The sequence below is a fragment of the Planococcus citri genome, chromosome 2 (assembly GCF_950023065.1).
Source record: "Planococcus citri chromosome 2, ihPlaCitr1.1, whole genome shotgun sequence".
Taxonomy (NCBI): domain Eukaryota; kingdom Metazoa; phylum Arthropoda; class Insecta; order Hemiptera; family Pseudococcidae; genus Planococcus; species Planococcus citri.
This window is the reverse complement of record NC_088678.1, coordinates 15,213,729-15,234,200: the sequence shown is the minus strand read 5'-3', so window position 1 is coordinate 15,234,200 and position 20,472 is coordinate 15,213,729. Positions and strand designations below refer to the sequence as shown.

At 35.0% G+C, this 20,472-nt stretch overlaps 1 protein-coding gene across 1 annotated transcript in view; it reads left to right on the top strand.

The window, feature by feature from the left end:
- The window catches only part of LOC135834785 (uncharacterized), a 272,925-nt gene that overhangs the window by 189,686 nt on the left and 62,767 nt on the right, over positions 1-20,472 (top strand). The window contains exon 3 of the mRNA XM_065348753.1: positions 9,919-9,993. Coding sequence (XP_065204825.1) covers positions 9,919-9,993 — 75 coding nt within the window. The remainder of the gene's footprint in view (positions 1-9,918; positions 9,994-20,472) is intronic.

The window sequence follows — 20,472 nt, the reverse complement described above, 5'->3', positions numbered from 1 at the left end:
ATCCTCAATCTCAACTGACCTAAGGTCTCCAAAATACTTGAAATTTCATCGCAGAGTACATACTAAAATTTCATCAAAAGTCATGAAAATTATTATTTTTTGGAATTGGCAATCCTCACTCAAAAAATTCACAGTCTCAACATGAAGAACACTTGTCTAATTTTCTGATAAAATTTTAAATCTCGAGAAAAGCTCATTTTAAGCAGTAATATTGAAAATGGTTGAAGATAATTCGTAATCTAACTTGACCGATTGCAAACATTTTTTTTATTCTATACTGATTTTCTGAACCCAATTTCATCATTTTCGGTCATTCCGGAGCTTTCAGTAACATTTCGAGTTTTTTCCCAAAATTTTTAAAATTCCTTGCAGACTTGAAATTGGCTGAAAAACTATGAAACTTGGTTAAGGGAGGTCAATATTAGGGGATATGGTCCACCAAGTGTTTTGCTGTCCAGATAAGATTGCGTTTTTCATTAGGTATTTTTTGTTTTTAATTTTTTTGAATTAGGTAGCTACTGAAGTAGGTATAAGTTTTGACTTTTGAAACTGGTCAAAAAAATCACTTGCAGATTACATGTGTACATAGAGTAATCAACTGGAATTCTCTAGAGCGAACGTTGGACTTTCAATCTAAATATATACTCTGAAATTAGATGCAGACGACTTCGGTCAAATTATAGAAATAATGGGAAAATATTGAACCTTGCCTAGCTAGAGTCTGAAACTCAGTTTGAAATTTTAATTTGAAAATTCCAGAATTAGCATTAATTTCTCAGCTCTTGAATATAAGGGACTATAAACAAGGAAAAATTATAAATTGAACAGATATTTTGAGAAACCATTAGAGATGAAGTGTTTTCCAAAACCCGTGAAATTTTTTCAATCCAGTGAAACTTGTGAGATTTCTCATGAATAAAATTTTAAAAAAACAAATATTTTTTGAAAGGTCTCTTGTCAAGTCAGTCCAACAAAATTTTTGAAAGATTTTTCCATCACTGTACGTACTACGTAGGTAAATTATGGGTAAATACGTACCATGGACTTTGGGTAATTTTCATTAAATACAAGTAATAATTGTCAATTATTGCTGGTAATAATTACTGTAAATAACGAGTAATTACTGGAAATTATGGATAATTATTGGAAAATACCGGTCAAGTATTGCTGAAAATTATGGGTAATTTTGGTAATTACAGAAAATTTTGTAATTATAGGGAATTTCGATGATTATAGGAAATTTTGGTGATTACAGAGAATTACGGTAATTACAGAGAATTACAGTAATTATAGGGAATTTTGGTAATTATAGGAAATTTCGATAATTACATAAAATCACGGTACATTACAGAGAATTACGGTAATTATAGGAAATTTAGGTAATTGTATAGAATTATGGTAATTACAGTGAATTACGGTAATTACAGAGAATTACGGTAATTACAGAGAATTACGGTAATTACAGAGAATTACGGTAATTACAGAGAATTACAGTAATTACACTCAAATTACAGAGAATTACGGTAATTACAGAGAATTGCGATAATTACAGAGAATTACGGTAATTACACAGAATTTTGGTAATTACAGAATATTATGGTAATTACAGAAAATTACAGAGAATTATGAGTAATGGCAGGGGATTATGGGTATGACAGGCAGCAATAGATAAATTACTGGTAATTACTGTAAAATAGAATAACTGCTAGGAATTATGGGTAATTACTAAAAATTACAAGTAATTATCGTAAATTACGAGTAATTACGGTAAATTACGAGTAATTACGGTAAATTACTCGTAATTACGGTAAATTACGAGTAATTACGGTAAATAACGAGTAATTACGAGTAATTACGGTAAATTACGGGTAATTACGGTAAATTACGAGTAATTACGGTAAATTACGAGTAATTACTGTAAATTATCTATTTCAAACCATTTTGAAATAGTTTTTCTCCAAATAAATATTCTGCTGATTTCGATTAATTGTTAGCACAAGTTGGCATCATGCATATTCACCTATTTTTCTGTTTACTGAACACTCGATTTGCTGAGGATAATTAAAGTTGAAATTGTCATGAGAACCAATGATGGCAATACATCACCACCCTTCTAATTTACCTGTAAGTATTATTACCACCTGCGACTCTCCAATTACCTACACTAGATCACGTCATTGAACTCATTTTCATTACACATTTCTCAAATTCACCTCAAAACATTGTAAAATTACGATCAAAAGTAAACTTACCGTAATTAATTCTCCAAACGGAATAATCCGTGCAATTGACAGCAACCCAGACATGTAAAATCTTCCTCGAGCTTTATTCTCATGAAAAAAATGAAAAAAGAATACGTATAACGTTAAAATCTAGAACAGAAGATCATACATCGAGCTTAGCTTATAGTACACAGATACTTAGTCTATGGTAAACGTGAAGTCTCGTTCTCTCGTATACACATCTATAGAACGTTTTCTATACTTGATAGCAGTACGTTTACGTACGTACGTAGTGCACAACGACGCTATGTCGAAAACAAGGGTTTCGTTGATGAGGTACAACAACAAGTTGATTTCTTTCAGAATACAATCAATTTGGAAAAAAGAGGAAACAGTTTTACTCAAGTTAACAAGTGAGAACGTAAGAAAAAAGAGAAAGAACACAGAGAGACGAATCAATTCACGACGTGTTTCGTATACTTGTGTATAGGTACGAGTGTCGAGTATACTTGCTGCAAAGGAAAAGAAAAGAAATGATGAGATGGAAGGGTGCTGAATACTACAGAGCGATGTCAGATGATGGATGGTAAGTCGATTGGATGGGTGGAGATGGTGTTGAAGAAAAAAACTTCATTACGTTGTTCTCGTATACCAAGTAGTATAAGACTGCAAAGCGAGCCTTTCTACTACCTATCTTCAAGTTTGTGTGAGTATTTCATATACATAGGTATTATTAGTATACAGTGCAGTAAGAAAAACACGAGTGCTTATTTAGTACTACTGTGTATCGAGTGTTGTTTCTTCGTCTTCTTCGTTTACGACATGTAACGTTGAAGATTTTTAGTATACTACATGCAGCTGTGATGGAGCTTCCAGCATCTAAGTTTATACAAACTATTTATTCGAAAATGATGATTTTTTTTTCGACATTAGAATTTGCCCAATGGCGTATGGAATTCATTACTTTATTCTTTACCATTGGTAATTACCGAGTGGTAACATCTCTCCGGTTTATTGGTATAGAACGACGATTGATCTGTCATTTGATAAATTACTTAGAGAATGAGAGATTACCCTGTATAAGTAGGCAAGTTATGGTTGGCAATGAGAAGCTAGATAAGGAGAGGAAGAGATTATACATTTTGATACACGATATAGTACACTATATCAACATTTATCATACACGTAGAAATTTATCGTCGTTTAAATAGACATACTAGTGAGAGAGAGAGAGAGAGAGAGAGAACTTGGCGTAGAATTGATTTACTTTTACATAGAGTTGCGCGGTCTATTAAGGAAGCTGGTCTCTCTGTATGAAGGCGCGAGCGATACCGTCGTCCTCCTAATGCGTTTCGTATGTACCCATTACCTCTTATAGGTGGAATTGAGTGGACGAATGGTAGTTCTCGCGGCCCGGTCGCCTTCTTCATTCGGCTCAACTATTGAATATTAATAAGAGCAGCGAAATTTTTCGGTACCGGTAAAGCGCGCTACCATGTACTCGAATGAAGGCCCCTTATAGCTCATCCTCATCCGTCCAAAGCGAACCACCTGTCGTGTATCCAGTAGCTCAACGTGTAGCCGCATCGACTACCTAACAACAATTGATAATGTTTCGTTATCAATCAACTTGATGGAATGTACGAAGCTAATGAGGTAGCTCGTACTATATGTCTTCTCTCTCCCTCTCTCTCTATAGCTTCCTACGGACTCATCAATTTCTCGTTTTCAAAATTTAATTTATACTACCTATGTAAATGTTTACATAAAAAGCGCATATCCCAGCCATTGTTCTTCATCTTTCTCTTTCACTGTATACGGAGGAGTCATTATCGCCGCATCGCTACCCCCTCCTCCTCCTCCTCCTCTTCATCCTGCTGCTGCTGATGACCAACTACGTCAATTTTTACTAAAGGCCAGATGCGACCGTATCTTAAACGACCACTTTATACAGTACACACAAATCATCCTTGTAGGTACTCGTATACCTACTTTGATTAGCCTGCGCCTCTATCTTATTCTCTTAATAGTATAACTGCAATTTACTACCTATATTACAACGTTGTTGTTGTTGTTTTTGTTTCTCTGTAAGGTTTACTTACTTATTTACTTAAGTTAGGAGATTACCGATATAAATCATTCGCTGGGCTCTCTCAAGACCGGATTCACCTGTGGTGATTGAAGTCACCGAGTCAACGGACAGCTGCTGGTCAACTTCTTGAGAACGTCTCTTAATGTTGCTCGCTCTTTGATGTTCTCGTCCGAAGTGATATCCTATTAATGTTACATAATGACCACTCTTTCTTTTTTCTTTTTTTTTTCTCGTTTATGGTAAGCGGAGTACCTACCTAATACTCGTGTCGTTGTCGTCAATTATCTCTTATGTATTCGTTTGATGATGACACATTGATGAGATGGAAAGGTTCAGAGATGGTGTTTCAAGTTTTTAATTTTTTTACGACGTTTTTATTGAACTTTCATTTGCACAGGAGAGATTAAAGTTGGCAGGGGAGGATCAAATGGTCTTCGAGTTTTTTTCATACAATTTTAACAATATTTCTTTAAAAAACTGAGTTGACTCAGAATGAATCATTTGAAATATTCAACTCATATGGACGTATTTCGAAATTATTATAGTTTGAGAACGATTCATTCCAAAACCAACTCCTTGTTCGTGAACGATAAAAATCAATTTGAAACAAAAATTTGAGAATGATTCACTCAGCTGAATTTGGTTAGTTGAGAATAATTTAGGTACTCTCAATTTGTTTTGAAATGATCCATTTAATAAACAATTTTTCGTTCATGAACGATGAAAATCATTTCGAGCAAATCATTCGCGAACGATACTTCACATAAAAATTTTTCATTTTTCTTCCATCGAGGCGAATTTTGGAAATAGAATTCGCGAATGATTTTTGAACCATCAACACATTTCATACTGATTCACTTCACTCAAAATTATCAATTCATTCGCGAACGACTCATTTCATGAATTTAAACGAACCATTCTCAATCAATAAAAGTTAAGTTCATAAAAATTTCAAGCCCATAATAAACAAATAGACTCAAATTAATAGTTCGCGAACGATTCACTTGATTTAATTTGGTCAATTTTGAATCACTTGCATCCATTTTAGGCAATCTAATTCATGAATGATCGTAGTTATTTTGGACAAATCGTTCGCGAACGACCACTTTCAACAACCAATTCATTTGCGAACGATTCATTCAACGAATAAGTTCTCGTTCGTGAACGAATCTTGTTATTTCGAACGAATCGTTCGCGACTGTGAACATTAATTTATATTCAAATTCTATTTATCCAGGGGAATTTTGAAAAGGAAGTTCGTGAACTATTTATGATAAATGATTCATTTCACGATTTTTCGTTCGTGAACGATTCACTATTTCTGAACGTGTCATTCGCGAACGATTCATAATTTCTAAACGAGTCGTTCGCAAACAATTCACCATTTCTGAACGAGTCGTTCGCGAACGATTCATCATTTCTGAACGAGTCGTTCGCGAACGAGTCACTACTTCTGAACTAGTCATTCGTGAACGATTCATTACTTCTGAAAGAGTCGTTCGCGAACGATTCAATATTTCTGAACGAGTCGTTCGCGAACGATTCACCATTTCTGAACGAGTCGTTCGCGAACGATTCATTGTGTGACAATGAATAATCCACGCCACGCAATAAAATTTTGGAATTGTAGTTCGCGAACGATTCAATTAATCCAATTTGGCTGGTATCGAATCACCTGAGCCTACTTCAGGCAACCATGGTTCATTCGCATGACGTCTGGACGACTCATTCAATAAACAACACCCTCTTCGATGAAGATGAATGGTTCATGTTATTTTGAGCAAATCGTTCGCGAACGACTCGCTTAATTCAATTGGATAAATCCCGAACCATCCACTTTGAGCAACTAATTCATTTTTACAGACGACTCGTTTAAGGAACAACTCATCGTTCATGAACGATGAATATCAATGCTATGTAGAGCAAGCAAATCGTTCGCGAACGGTACATAACATAAAAATATTCAGTCAAGGAATTTTTCGCAAATGATGCTTCGTACACAAGTCTTCGACTGATTCGATCGAATTTTGATTTCTTTCGGTCTTCAAAAGTCGTTCGCGAACGATTCATCTCGAATTAAATTCATCGTTCGCGAACGATTCTCACACCATTGCCGCAAAAAATATTTTAAAATGATATTTTAAAAAATTTGCGAGTTCACTCAAGATTATTACGTCGTTCGCGAACGATTCACTCCAGAATTTTTTCATTCGCGAACGATTCACTCAAAAAGAATCGGGTCAGAGTAAAAACTTATAAATAACATTGAAGAGTTATTTTCTCGGGTGATTCACTTCAATCATGACTCGTCGTTCGCGAACGATTCGCAAAGGTTCAACTTTTCTTCAACAAATATCCGTTGAGGTAGGTCAGAACTTTGAAAATATTGTTTTTCGAGTGATTCATTTCAATTATGAAATGTCGTTCGCGAACGATTCACTCCAGAATTTTGTAGTTCGCGAACGATTCACTCAAAAAAAATCGGTTCAGAGTAAAAACTTCTAAATAACATTAAAAAGTTGTTTTTTTGGGTGATTCACCTCAATCATAACTCGTCGTTCGCGAACGATTCGCAAAGGTTCAACTTTTCATCAACAATACATCCGTTGAGGTAGGTCAGAACTTTGAAAATATTGTTTTTCGAGTGATTCAATTCAATTATGTAAAGGTCGTTCGCGAACGATTCACTCCAGAATTTTTTCGTTCGCGAACGATTCACTCAAAAAAAATCGGTTCAGAGTAAAAACTTCTAAATAACATTGAAGAGTTGTCTTTTTGGGTGATTCACTTCAATCATGATTCGTCGTTCGCGAACGATTCGTAAAGGTTCAACTTTTCTTCAACAATACATCTGTTGAGGTAGGTCAAAATATCACAATTTTTATAATAAATCAAACGAATCGACCAAGAATGACTTTCAACAAAATATAACTTCTTCAAATCATTATTTCAAAGTTATATGTACGTATATCAAAAGTGATAGAAAAATGAAAACTTGGATCAAAAATTGAAATGAAATTTTACTTGATTTGAAATGAAAACGAGTCAAAAGCAGAACGATTTTCGAATTCGAAGAATGGGTGTAAATTTGCCAGAGAATGTTCACTGTACCTGTACACCCAAAAATCCGTCTTTACAAACAGCCCTCCCCCCCTCTACAACACCTTCGCATCGTCCATTTCACGAAACACCTCGTCACGCATAATCAGGAAAAAAAATACACCAAACAAAGCCTTTGTCTGCATCACTTTCCTCTGTATCCGGAATCAGTTTCCATACAAAATTCACCCTTTCGGAACCTGGTCTCTTGACCAGTCCTATTGTTAGTTTCTCTCCTCTTCTTCGTGCCCACCAAAGAAGATACTTCAACATGAACCCCCACAGCTACCTCACCGCATCTCTTTTAACATTCTGTCTATCGATAGCATTAGCACAATCTACCTCAACACATTGCACCCAATAATGACCAAACCAAAAGATATACGACCTCTGGAGGGGGGCAAAGGGGGAAGAAGAACAGATGACGTTACGGATGAAATGAATTCATATTGTTTTTAATATTCCCATCGTGATTTTCGAATACAATTTTTTCGCATGTTATTATACCATCTAAACGGCACAACAATACACGTAGCTCGATTCCTGAGTCTTAAACGTAGGTACCTCTCACTCTTATTCACTCTTTTAATATTCGCTGCTGCAAATTGAACGGAATATGTAGGTACACGCGTATGCATATTTACCGCTGTTTTTTTTCCTTCAACTTCTTCGAGCTTAACTTATTTGTTGCGTTATATTTTCTTCTTTTTTTTTTTTTACCTTAATAAACTGGGTTAGTATTTTCACATCAATTGTGTACGTACACGACAGCCAAGTACCTCGAGACTCTCTAAGCAAACGAAATGCATACAGAGCGAACTGCATAAGTAGATGATAGTAAACCAAATCAACAATGGTATTTATTCTTGTTTTTATAATTTTTAGTACTCGCAGTGTCCGTGTATGCGAACTAAATAGCTTTAGAGCTGTTTATCGAGCTCGCGAAATGAAGTACAACATATTTTATACATCGGCGAAATTATTAATTTCTCGATTTTTTCACGTAAGGTATCGGTATCGTTTGCTCTATTGTTCGGGTAAAAGTACGCGGTAATTAGCGTGGGTACGAGTTTTTTCTTTCCTTTTTCTATAGGTACGTTCAAAGAGCCATCGTGTCTTCTTATACAGACCATCTTATAATATAAAAGAAACACGCCGCGTAGCGCGAGAAAATAAATTCACGAGTAATTGAAAACAAGCGGCCGAACACCAGTCGACCATCTAGCTTGGCTGGATGGCGCTCCCTTTTGAACCGAGGAACATCGAATCTTGAGAAAATTTATATTAAAAATGTATTAGTTTAAAATTTATTTATTCGTTTACCCCGACGTTGTTGTTGGTTATATAAATAAAAATCGAAGAGCCCAAAACGTCGAATAATTTCCAAACACGAATGCGAATTGGCTTCCTAGTTAAAATTCATCTCACATTGGTCGCGGTCGTTTCGCTGCTCGCGTTCTGTGCCTTGCCCTGCCCTACCTTGCTCGACGTTGTATAAATTTAAATTGTCTAAAATATACATTGTTGTCCGCGGCCAGCATTTCACGCTAATTGGCCTAATTAGATAATTTATAGTTATTCTTGTTAACCATGCCACTGCTGCAGCTCAGGTGAATGAGTTGGAGAAGTGAAAAAAAAAAAAAAAACAGTGAAAGATTCGTCGTCGTCCAGTTTCAACTGCAGTAGAATGAACGAGAAAAAAAACCACGATGAGGAATAACAGCTAAGATGAGCGAGAGAAAGAATTCGTTATCTCTTTATTTTCTTAAATTTCACTTCTCTAATTGCTTTTTGAATTAATTTACGAGATTGTTAATTTGCTTCTTACACGGAAACGTAATAAAGAGAGCCAATGACTGGTTGTCCAAAGGAGAGCTCTATCGTATTGCCCATCGAGCCAAAAACCTCTTCGGTCTTTACCTCTGGTCGTTTGTTTATTCTTTTTTTTTATTCGTTTATTTAATTAATTTTCTTCTTTTTTTTTCTCTCTCTCTCTCTTGACTAAATCGGACTAGATAATTATACGAGGTTTTTCCCCCCCTCTCGGTCCTCGATGAGGAGTAAAACACAACTTACGTAATGTGCTACATTGGCGGTCGGAAGTACAACATTGAATATTTAAATGAAATGCGCGGTTTTGGCGGGCCCCTGTGGCTCGACAGAGTTCCCGTTACCCTTCACCATTCTAGAGCTAGAGAGTCGATTGAAACGTTATTATATCGAATTGGATTGTTTTGTGTAATGAGAATTTAATTTACGTATTTCAAAGACGACTTAATTAAGATAACGCTAATTTTCGAGCTTATATATATATGGAAAATACTACTCTTGTACATACACATTATATGCACTATATGCATGGATCAAGATACGCTGTATGTGAGCTAACTAGAGCGTTTCATCGAGAGTAATTTAATTTTATCCACCACACAAAGTCAGATTTTTTTCGTATTAGTTTTTTTTTCATTTTTTATTAATACGGTTTATTCATTTTGTGTGTTACAGTGCTGGGAAAATTGTCAACTGCTGCAAGCCAACTATCCCATATGGGGTGGGATATGCTCGGAGCAGGGAATATGCGTGAGTATTATTTATTTTTCCTAATGGTATTACGAGTATGTGTATAGTGTAGGTATTCTTTTTTTTTCAATGGATGAAATATCACGACCAGTTGGAGAAAAAAAATAAACATACTTAAGCCTGCGACTATGGTACTGTTTGATTCATATGTTGGCATGAAACATAGCTATCACATCATTCGTCCGATGGATTCAGAACATTTTAAAAATTGGAATCAGAACCTTATTCTCAAAAAAGTTTTCTACAGATTGGATTCGAAATTTAAGTTTTCAAACTCTACAAAAGCCCAATAAGAGTTTTATAGCTTCTGCTAAATCATTGTGAAATTTTCGAAAAATTCATCGATTAATTTTTTTTTGAGAATCGAGGCCCCTCCTACTCAAATTGTGAAATTCGGAAATCAACCCTTAGCTCAAATCGGTTCGAAATTGATTAAATCATTACGTATTTATCGCAATAAAAATCAAAAATTTGTTCTCTTTGACAACATATTATAAAAAACAGAATAAACAGCAATTTTTGACAAAACAATGACTAAAAATGACAGATTTTGACATAAAATTGCAAAATTGACAACACTTTTTTGCAAAAGTACCAATTTTTGACAAAAAATGATAAAAAGTCAATTATTGACAAAAAATGGACAAAATGCAAATTTTTGACAAAAAATGACAAAATGCAAATTTTTGAAAAAAAATGACAAGATGCCAATTTTTTGACAAAAACAAATATTTGGCAAAAAAACCCGCAAAAATGACAAATTTTTGACCAAAAATGATAAAATGTCAAATTATTGACAAAAAATGACAAAATTCCAATTTTTGACGAAAAATGACAAAATGCAAATTTTTGACAAAAAATCACAAAATGCCAATTTTTGACAAAAAATGACAAAACGCCAATTTATGACAAAAAATGACAAAACACCAATTTATGACAAAAAATGACAAAACGCCAATTTTTGACAAAAAATGACAAAATGCAAATTTTTGACAAAAAATCACAAAATGCCAATTTTTAACAAAAAATGACAAAACGCTAATTTTTGACAAAAATAAAAATATTTGGCAAAAAGACGCCAAAATGACAAATTTTTGACCAAAAATGATAGGTAAGGTAGATATCAATTATTTACAAAAATGACAAAATACCAATTTTTTGACAAAAACAAATATTTGGCAAAAAAAAAACGCAAAAATGACAAATTTTTGACCAAAAATGATAAAATGTCAATTATTGACAAAAAATGACAAAAATGACAAAATGTCAATTATTAACAAAAAATGACAAAATGCCAATTTTTGACAAAAACAAAAATATTTGGCAAAAAGACCCTAAAATGACAAATTTTTGACCAAAAATGATGACATATCAATTATTTACAAAAAATGACAAGATGCCAATTTTTGACAAAAACAAAAATATTTGGCAAAAAAAGCAAAAATGACACATTTTTAACCAAAAATGACAGAAATGTCAATTTGGGACAAACAATGACAACAATTGCAATTTTTGACAAAATATGACAAAAGTTGAGAATTTCTTGCAAAAAAAAACAGAATTGAAATTTGTTGACAAAAAAAATTGAGAAAATTAAGCAGGCTACATTTTTTGACAAATTGCAATTTTTGTCAAAAAGTGACAGAATTTTGACACAAATTGACAAAAAATAACAACTGACAAGAAATGCAAAAAATGACAATTTTTACAATAAAATGGCCACTAATTTACAATTTCTGATGCAGTGACCAATATTCCTGACCATAAAATGCTGTTTTTGGTATATAAAGTGATTACTTTGACCAAAAAAAAAAAAAAAAAAAAATGCAATGCAGCCAACAAAAATATTTTTGGCAAAGGATAAACATTTTTTAGAAAGGGTTGAAATAAATCAACAGTTTTAATGTTCAATCGTTCATCCTAAAAAAAAAAAAACGATAATTTTTGTCAAAGAATGTCATTTTATAAATCTCAAAAATCTCAATTTTTTGCAAAATTTCCGTTAATATGCAGAAAAGTACCAGAAAATGCTCAAATATTCAGAAATATGCAGGGTTTTCTCCTATAAAAGATGCTGAAATATGCAAAATTATAATTGGCTCATTCGTCAGGAAATTTCATGATTCATGGAGATCTTATTAAATATGCACTTCTGTAGTCCATTGAAAAATATGCAAAGCATAAAAATCCCTCCTCTATTTATAATAGATTTTGGGAAACAAAATTACGAGGAAACAATACTTGGTGATTTTTTTTTTTTTCAATAAAAGAGGGTAGGTAAGACATCTTTCAATTTTTCCAACTTGTAAGGGAATTTTTCAACTGAAGAGTTATGAATTCTTTTTTCCGCATTTTTCAACAGCAAGGGGGAAAAATACGACTTGAGAGTATCAGTTTGATCCTCAATCAATTTCTCATTAATTCACAAAAAATTTTGAGAAATCCATATGCCTCCCCACTCCCCAGTTCCAATGCCTTTATGGTCGAAAATTACAAAACAAAGTCGTTCTTTTGCTGATCTAACATAATTTTTTCATTAAAATTATTGTTCGTTTTACGTAGCTGAATTTTATCTCTACTACAGTGAAATCACATACACTATGTAGGGAGAAGTGGGAGCTTTCGGGTAAGAAAAATACGAATTGAGCCAACAGGATCAAAAATGAGAAAAATGATTCCAATTTGAACTCGATAACGTATTTTTTCAACAAAAAAGAAAAACAGGAGTTCTTTGAGATTTTTTTGAAAATTAAAAATTTTATCCGCCAGAAAAAATATTTGATCTTAAATTTTTTTTGGAGGGGGGGGGTGTGTCTATGATTAAATTAAATTTACGTATTGAGCAGTTTCAAAATACATAGCCTACCTGGTATAGAATTACTTTTTGAATGTCATCGCGTGACAGCAGAAGTAGGTAAATGACCTGTTGGACATTTCGCATATTCATCGTCGAGTACTCGGTTGAAATTTATTTTCAAACTAGGGGGCTTCGCCCCCTAGGTCGCTCCGCGACCTCGACCCCCCGACTCGCGCACTCGCTTCGCTCGTGCTGCTCGCCCTGGCCCTCGCTTCGCTCAGGCCTCTCGCCCCTTCGGGGCTCGCTTCTTTGACAATTCAACTCATGCCCCTGCTTCTAAATGCAAATCAGCTGAAATGTGTCAATAGCAAATACTACTCTGGTTCTAAAGTACAATTTTTAAAAAATTCAAGTTTGAACAATATATCTATCAATTTCTACAATGAATTAACGACATTTTTTTTCTCAAAAAACTTACATCTATTCACTTCAGATTTATACTTGGGATGTTGAATTACTCTGGTATACTTTCTGTAAGCTTGATAGTTAATTATCATCATTTTTAGGAGTAAAATTTCTGAAATTCCGTATGTAAAATTGGGTAGAAAAATGTTTGAAATTCTTGTAAAATGATGGCATAAAATGAGTAGGTAGTGAGTACAGGGTGGCCAGAAATATCGGGTACCCCTAAGAAAGTTTTTCATTAAAAATATAGGTTGGCAACGTGAAATAGATGCATATGATTGGTGGAATGTTATCTCTCCAGTCCAACAACCAATCATGTGTTATTATTATTATCATTCACTGTGACCAACCGAAGTATTTAGTTAGAAAACTTTTTTAGGGGTACCCGATATTTCTGGCCACCCTGTATGCTGGAGTAATTCAATCCTATTAAATGAAAATCTGAGGTAGGATAGTCAAATTTGTATCCCAAACCCTACCAGTGGTGGCTTAGCTAAGGGAGGGACGTGACTTGAGCCACCCCCCCCCCCCCGCGAGTGAAAATTAGAAATAATGCACGCAATAATGAACCGTTTTTTCGTTTTTTCGACCCATTTTTTTCAACAAATTTTCACTCTCACTTCACTTGAGCAGTAATTGCACCTTCATTTCCATACAAATTAACATACATTACGAAGGGTTTCCATTACACTAATTCTAATTTCGATTTTTCATTCCTAAAAATCTGGTTTTGCCCTCTCTTTGAGAAAATTCTGGCTACACTGTACTGAACCCTTCTCCATCTTCACTTTAACTTTTTTACAAACAATGTTCCACTAAACATTTAAATTTGTGCTGTTGAAATAAAATCCTAATCCAAAAATGATCTCAAGTGTAGAACCTCCTCTCCTTATTATTTTATTTTTAACAGACATCACTTTCCAGTTTTGAAAAAATAAAATAGTAGGTATAGCAATGAATGTAACTCGCAACACAACAACATCATTCCCTCCTCAACACCCCTTCTCTGTAAACACGCCCACATAGCAACGTTCTGAGTGTATTGTTGTCGGTGTGCATTGTAATACATGCATTTATACACAATAGAGAAAGTGTTTTTTCAATTTTTTCGGCCCTTAATTTGAAAAATTCCGATTTTTTTTCTTGATGACATATCTACACGTTAAAAGGAACGTTTGAAAAAAAAAATTGTGGAAATCGGTTCGATAGAAAAGGCTGGCGAACTCTATCAAGGTTTCTACTCGAAATTCTATTGTTTTAACACAATAGAAAACGTGTTTTTTCAATTTTTTCGGCCCTTAATTTCAAAATTTTCGATTTTTTTTTCTTGATGACATATCTACACATCAAAAGGAACGTTTTAAAAAAAAATTTGTTGAAATCGGTTCAGTAGAAAAGGCTGGCGGACTCTATCAAGGTTTTCCTTCAAACATCTTTTAATATATAAAGATGATAAAGTAAAGGTATCTCATCCCAGGTTTGTAGGAAATACTTGTGCGAAAACTTGCACGGTAAATCTTCGAAGGAACGTATAGTAAAAGTCGTTTAATTAAATAGAAGTGAATAATGATGAATATGGAAATACTAAATACTTTCTAGTTTCTCATTTCATCATACTTATACATATATTTAATATTCTCAGTAAGCTGTGACAGCGTTTGGACGTCGTACAGCATTACTAGTAGGTAAGGCACCACGATATCTAGGGAGAAATATAGGAAAAAAATTGCCAGCATTGTTCTTCCTCTTAATAGCTTACTACGAGTATTTGAACGAAATGGTACAATACGAGGAGTATTTCTCGGCTCGTCATCATCATCGTCGTCGTCGTCAATGATGCTGCGGTTACAGGCGAGACGAGAAAAAAGAGGAGAGAGACTTTTGCACGCCTTTTCGTTTTCCGACACATCGTGGTGAAGGATTTTTGGTCTGGTTATATGCGAGTGTGTGGGTGTTAGAGGACGACGTCGACGTCGTTGCAATTAAAACGCAATACAAATATAAAGAAGAAAACTAGGCGAAGAACGAGCTAATGACTAATATCAGGCATTTCTTCATTCGCAACGTTATGCTCAGGCACTCTGTGCGAGCATCGTCGCAATTCTACATTAGATACACGAGACGAGACGTACACATTTTATACACGCAAATGTAGCAACGAAACAAAAGAGAGATTAGAGTAAATCGTTCATTAATGAAAGTTGCCGCTGTTATGAGTAAACTGCAAGATACTCTTTATACTTCCTTAACCGCTTCAAGCTTTCGCGAATGATTCTCTGTCTTTCTCTCATCCCAAACGAGAATGCTTTAAAAGCTCGCATCTATCTCGCAGCATCGCAACGTTACCCTTTAGCTACACAGCGTAGATACGAGTATATAGAGGCAGCTTCACTCGAAATTAATAAGACGTATCTGAAACCCTGCTAGGTTTATTATAAAGCTTTCGTTTTCACTCAAAGAGTACTCGTCGACTCGTCGTCGTACGTGTGGTACTACATTGGGCCTAGGCAAATTACATTTCGCAATTTTCAGACGGCTGTGACGGTATCGAGATTCTGCCTACCTACTCGACGGCAGCGAGCTCTTATTTGGTGACCTTTTTGATAGATGGGGGAAAGAAGGAGACGATATCGATAACCCTTTGGTAGATATTCGTGTTTACCCCTTTCTGCGCGGTTTATTTCCTGAGATCTTGGAAGGAGAGCGAGAAAAATATCGTCGAAGTCGGAAATTGTTTTCGTGGATGCCGAAGGCAGTTCTTTGCGAAAATGGAATCATTTCCTTAGACTTTGTAGGAGAGAAAAATTGCGAGAAATTGCCCCTGTGGGCACGTTTGGCACTTTAGTGCCAGTTTTAACATTGCGTCAAATTGAGACTGGGACGCAATGCCAATTTTTAGTGCCAGTGTCATGGTGTCAGAAGTGCCAGTGTCAGTGCCACTGGCACTGAGAACTGATACATTGCGTCATTATGAGACTGAGACGCAATGCAAATTTTCAGTGCCAGTGCCAGTATCGGCAAGGAAAAATTATGAGGAAGTTTTTTATTGCGGATTCTAGTACGTTTTCGCAGCAGTGTCGCCTGGGTAGAGGTGTTGTTGATGTAATTATCTCCATTTCTTATTTTACCATCTTTTTCCAACGAAATTTTTCGGCTCCGGCTGGATTCGAACCCGGGTTTCTTGCGTGACAGTCCGATGCTTTACCAACTACGCCACCTCGTGAGACATAATTTAATCGCGATGAAGCGGCTATTAGTTGATTGCTCATTCATTTTGACTTTTGAGCATGCATCACTAAACTTTTTAGACACTGGTAATTATTTTTTGAAGATTTTTTTTTCTGAAATTATTACCTATCCTACTGGAGAAAATTTTAAATTTATTCAATTCCAATTTTCAATTTTTTCCTTATAAAAAACACTATTTTTTACAATACTTATTGCTTTTAAAAAGAGGGGTTCCAATTTTTTGTTTTTTTTTCTCAATGAAAATTTTTAAGGGTATAAACCTCAAAATTTAAAATATTTTTCTAAAAAAAAGAATTTTTATTAGTTGAAAAAATTTACTGGAGCTTAGGAAAAAGTTGCAATAAGATTTCAAAGAAAATTTTTCTCGTAGGTATTCAAAAAAAAAATGAAAATTTCAAGTATTGATAATGCTGATCCTAAAAACTTTTCTGGAAGAACATATATTTTTGTTTAAATGAACGAGTAGGTAAGCATGAAAATTTTATAGTTTGAATTTTTTCCTCAAAAAAAATTTTCAAAAGTAGGGCTTAAAAATTTTGAATAAAAAAACATTTAAAAAAACGAATTTAGATTTGTTGGAAAAACGCCTGTTCCTTTTTTTAAAGGAAAATAATTACAAAATGAAGAAATTTTAAAACTTGTATTTTTCTTATGACTCGTATGTTCTTTTGGATGGATCCGGAAAAAAAAGTTGGACGATTTTGTGAAAATTCAGCGGAAACCTCCATTTTAAGTTGAAATTCACTCGGAAAAACTTTCAGTTTTGGAGGTTCTCCTGAAGGATGGATATTGGTCCTCAAAGAGGGGGAATATTCAAAAAATCTTGGGTTTTCTGCTCTGGTCCTCATCCAACCTGTTTTGGAAAAAATTGTCCAGTTCCAAAAGATAGAATTTGAGATTCTGAGTCGATCTTTTGGCACACCAGCACCACTCTCAGTCATTATTGAACATCCCTCGTATATCCGCAGATACTGGATTTCAAACTTTTGATGCATAAAAATTTTTTAAACCAAATTTTAAATTAAAATTCAATTTTTAAAAAATCTGAAATTTTGCGAATTCTTTTATTTTTAATGTTCAAGCAAAGTTTTAGTTGCTTAAAACTAAAAAGTTGAGACTTGTGTTATTGGAAAATGTTTTCAGTGCCAACATTTTACACTGGAGTGCCAATGCCTCATGCCCGAGTGTCATCACCTGACACTCCAGTGTCAAGATCTGACACTGAGTGCCAGTGCCTGACACTCCAGTGTCAAAATTCGACACCGAGTGCCAGTGCCTGACACTCCAGTGCCAAAATTTGACACTGAGTGCCAAAATGTGACACTTAGTGTCAGATTTTGGCACTTTTTCGCTGGCATTGCGTCCTGAGTGCCAAACGTGCCCATAGGGTGAAGGCAGAATTCGTTAGTGTCGATTTTTTTGATTTTTCCAAGTCATTGATTTGTACTGCTCCTAGTAATACGTATAGACAGAGTGTCTACTGGCACGAAAAGGGCACGAAAGCGCCAAAAAGGCGAGAATTTGACCTACGAGTAGGTACCACAAAAGTACGAAGATACAAAAGCTTCAAAAAACATGAAAATTTCTGAAAAATTGACGTTTTTTTTCTCAAATTTTCTGAAAAATTATTATTCAAAAACAATGAGATAGGTAGTTTTACATAATCTACTGTAAGGAAAGAAATGAAAATTTTAAAGGTACTGCATAGAATTTTTTTAAATCAAAAAAGTAGTCCAAAAATCACAGAAGTGTCAAAAATTATCAAAAATTCGGGCAAAAACTCCCTAAAAAATAGTGCAAATGTGAACTTCATTAGAAACCCGGTTTTTTTGTTTAAAAAAAGGGGATACTGAAATAAAAAGTTGCGAAAAAAGATCGCAAAGTCGCAGGAAAGATCGCGAAAAGTCGCAATGAAAAGATAGCGAAAAGTTGCAATGAAAAGATCGCGAAAAGTTGCGAGAAAAAGCTCATGAAAAGTCGCAATGAAAAGATCGCGAAAATTCGCAAGAAAAAGATCGCGAAAAGTGGTGAGAAAAACATAGGGAAAAGAGGACTGAAAAAGATCGCGAAAAGTTGCGATAAAAAGATTATGAAAAGTCGCAATGAGAAGATTGCGAAAAGTTGTATTGAAAAGATCGCAAGAAGTCGTAAGAAAAAGATCGCAAAGAGTCGTGATAAAAAGATCGTAAAAGTCGCAATGAAAAGATCGCGAAAAGTTGCAATGAAAAGATCGCGAAAAGTTGCCAAAAAAAGATCATGAAAAGTCGCAATGAAAAGATCGCAAAAAGTTGCAATGAAAAGATCGCGAAAAGTCGCGAGAAAAAGATCGCGAAAAGTGGCAAGAAAAAGATCGCAAAAGTGGCAAGAAAAAGATCGCGAAAAGTGGCGAGAAAAAGATCGCGAAAAGTCGCAAGAAAAAAATCGCGAAAAGTCGCAAGAAAAAGATCGCGAAAAGTCGCGAGAAAAAGATCGCAAAAAGTCATGATAAACAAAATCATGAAAAGTCGCAATGAAAAGATCGCGAAAAGGACGAGAAAAAGATCGCGAAAAGTGACGAGAAAAAGATCGCGAAAAGTCGCAAGAAAAAATCGCAAAAAGTCATGATAAAAAGCTCATGAAAAGTTGCAATGAAAAGATCGCGAAAAGTGAGGAGAAAAAGATTGCGAAAAGTCACAAGAAAAAAATCGCAAAAAGTCATGATAAAAAGATCATGAAAAGTTGCAATGAAAAGATCGCGAAAAGTCGCAATGAAAAGATCGCGAAAAGTCGCGATAAAAAGATCGCAAAAAGTCGCGAAAGAAGTATTGCAAAAAGTCACAAAAAAAAGATTGCGAAGTCTCGATAAAAAGATCGCGAAAAGTCGCGATTTTTTGATGCAAATTATGGTAAACAGAGTAAACACCCTGGTAACATTTTTTTGACAATTCTCTCGTTCTTTTGAATAGCCAATGATGCAATAGGCAGAGAGGGGCAAGTTGAAGAGCGTGAATCTTGAAATCTTCTGTTCCTTAATGGAGAAAAATATTGAAAAAATCTCTTATTGAAATATTTTTTTAAAAATGGGGACACCTCAAAGACTTGATTTTTCGGGAGGGGGGGGGGCTGACTATGGATAGATTTGACGACATTGACGCGGTACAAATTTCATTTTGGGAGTACATTATATGAAAAAGACATCGATTTAGCTTTCTGTAAGCATACGTATTTTTAGACACCCTGAAATTAGCCACAGATTTTTTGTTTTTGTGCTGTCACATCCTTAACGTGTGCCCGCTGTCTGGATAATTGGTCGAGAAAACTACCTTTTGTAAACGACATCGACAGCATTGCTCGAGAGTAATTAGCCATTCAACTTGTGCCTATCGTTATTTCGTAAACGAGTTGAAAAGACCATAGTCGTTATTGCCGGTATTGAAACGAGTAAAAGTATAAAAAGAAAAGAATCCCATTCGGGTGAAATTATTCTATTCGTTTCAGAAAACGCGTACGATACGATGCCCTCTTAATTAGGCGTTTATTCGTCGTTCGTTTTCGCGTTGACGAATCGGTTGCTAGCTGCAGATGCAGAAAAGGCATCACAAAAATAGATCTAATTATAAGACGAGCTCTAATTGGCCATTTGTGCCAGTCTGTGGCCGCCGAAAGCGTAGCGGAGGAATTTTTTGGCGAAAAGTTTCGCGCCAAACAAGTTGATAATTTAACAAAGCCGCTCGCTGTGACCATTATCGCTTATTACATCAAGCAAAGGTGTATTAGGGGTCGTCGAGTAGCTAGCAGGCATCCAGCGAAAAGCTAAAAGGGTGCTTTCGAGGTAGGTAAGCATATAACGTATACGTATACTTACGTAGGTACTTTCGAGCATAAAGTTTACGACAACTGTAATAATGTTACTTTTAGCGTTAAATTAGTACCATAGGTTTATGTTAGAGGTGAGTCCTCAACTACCCTCCCCCTCCCCTCTCTGGGTA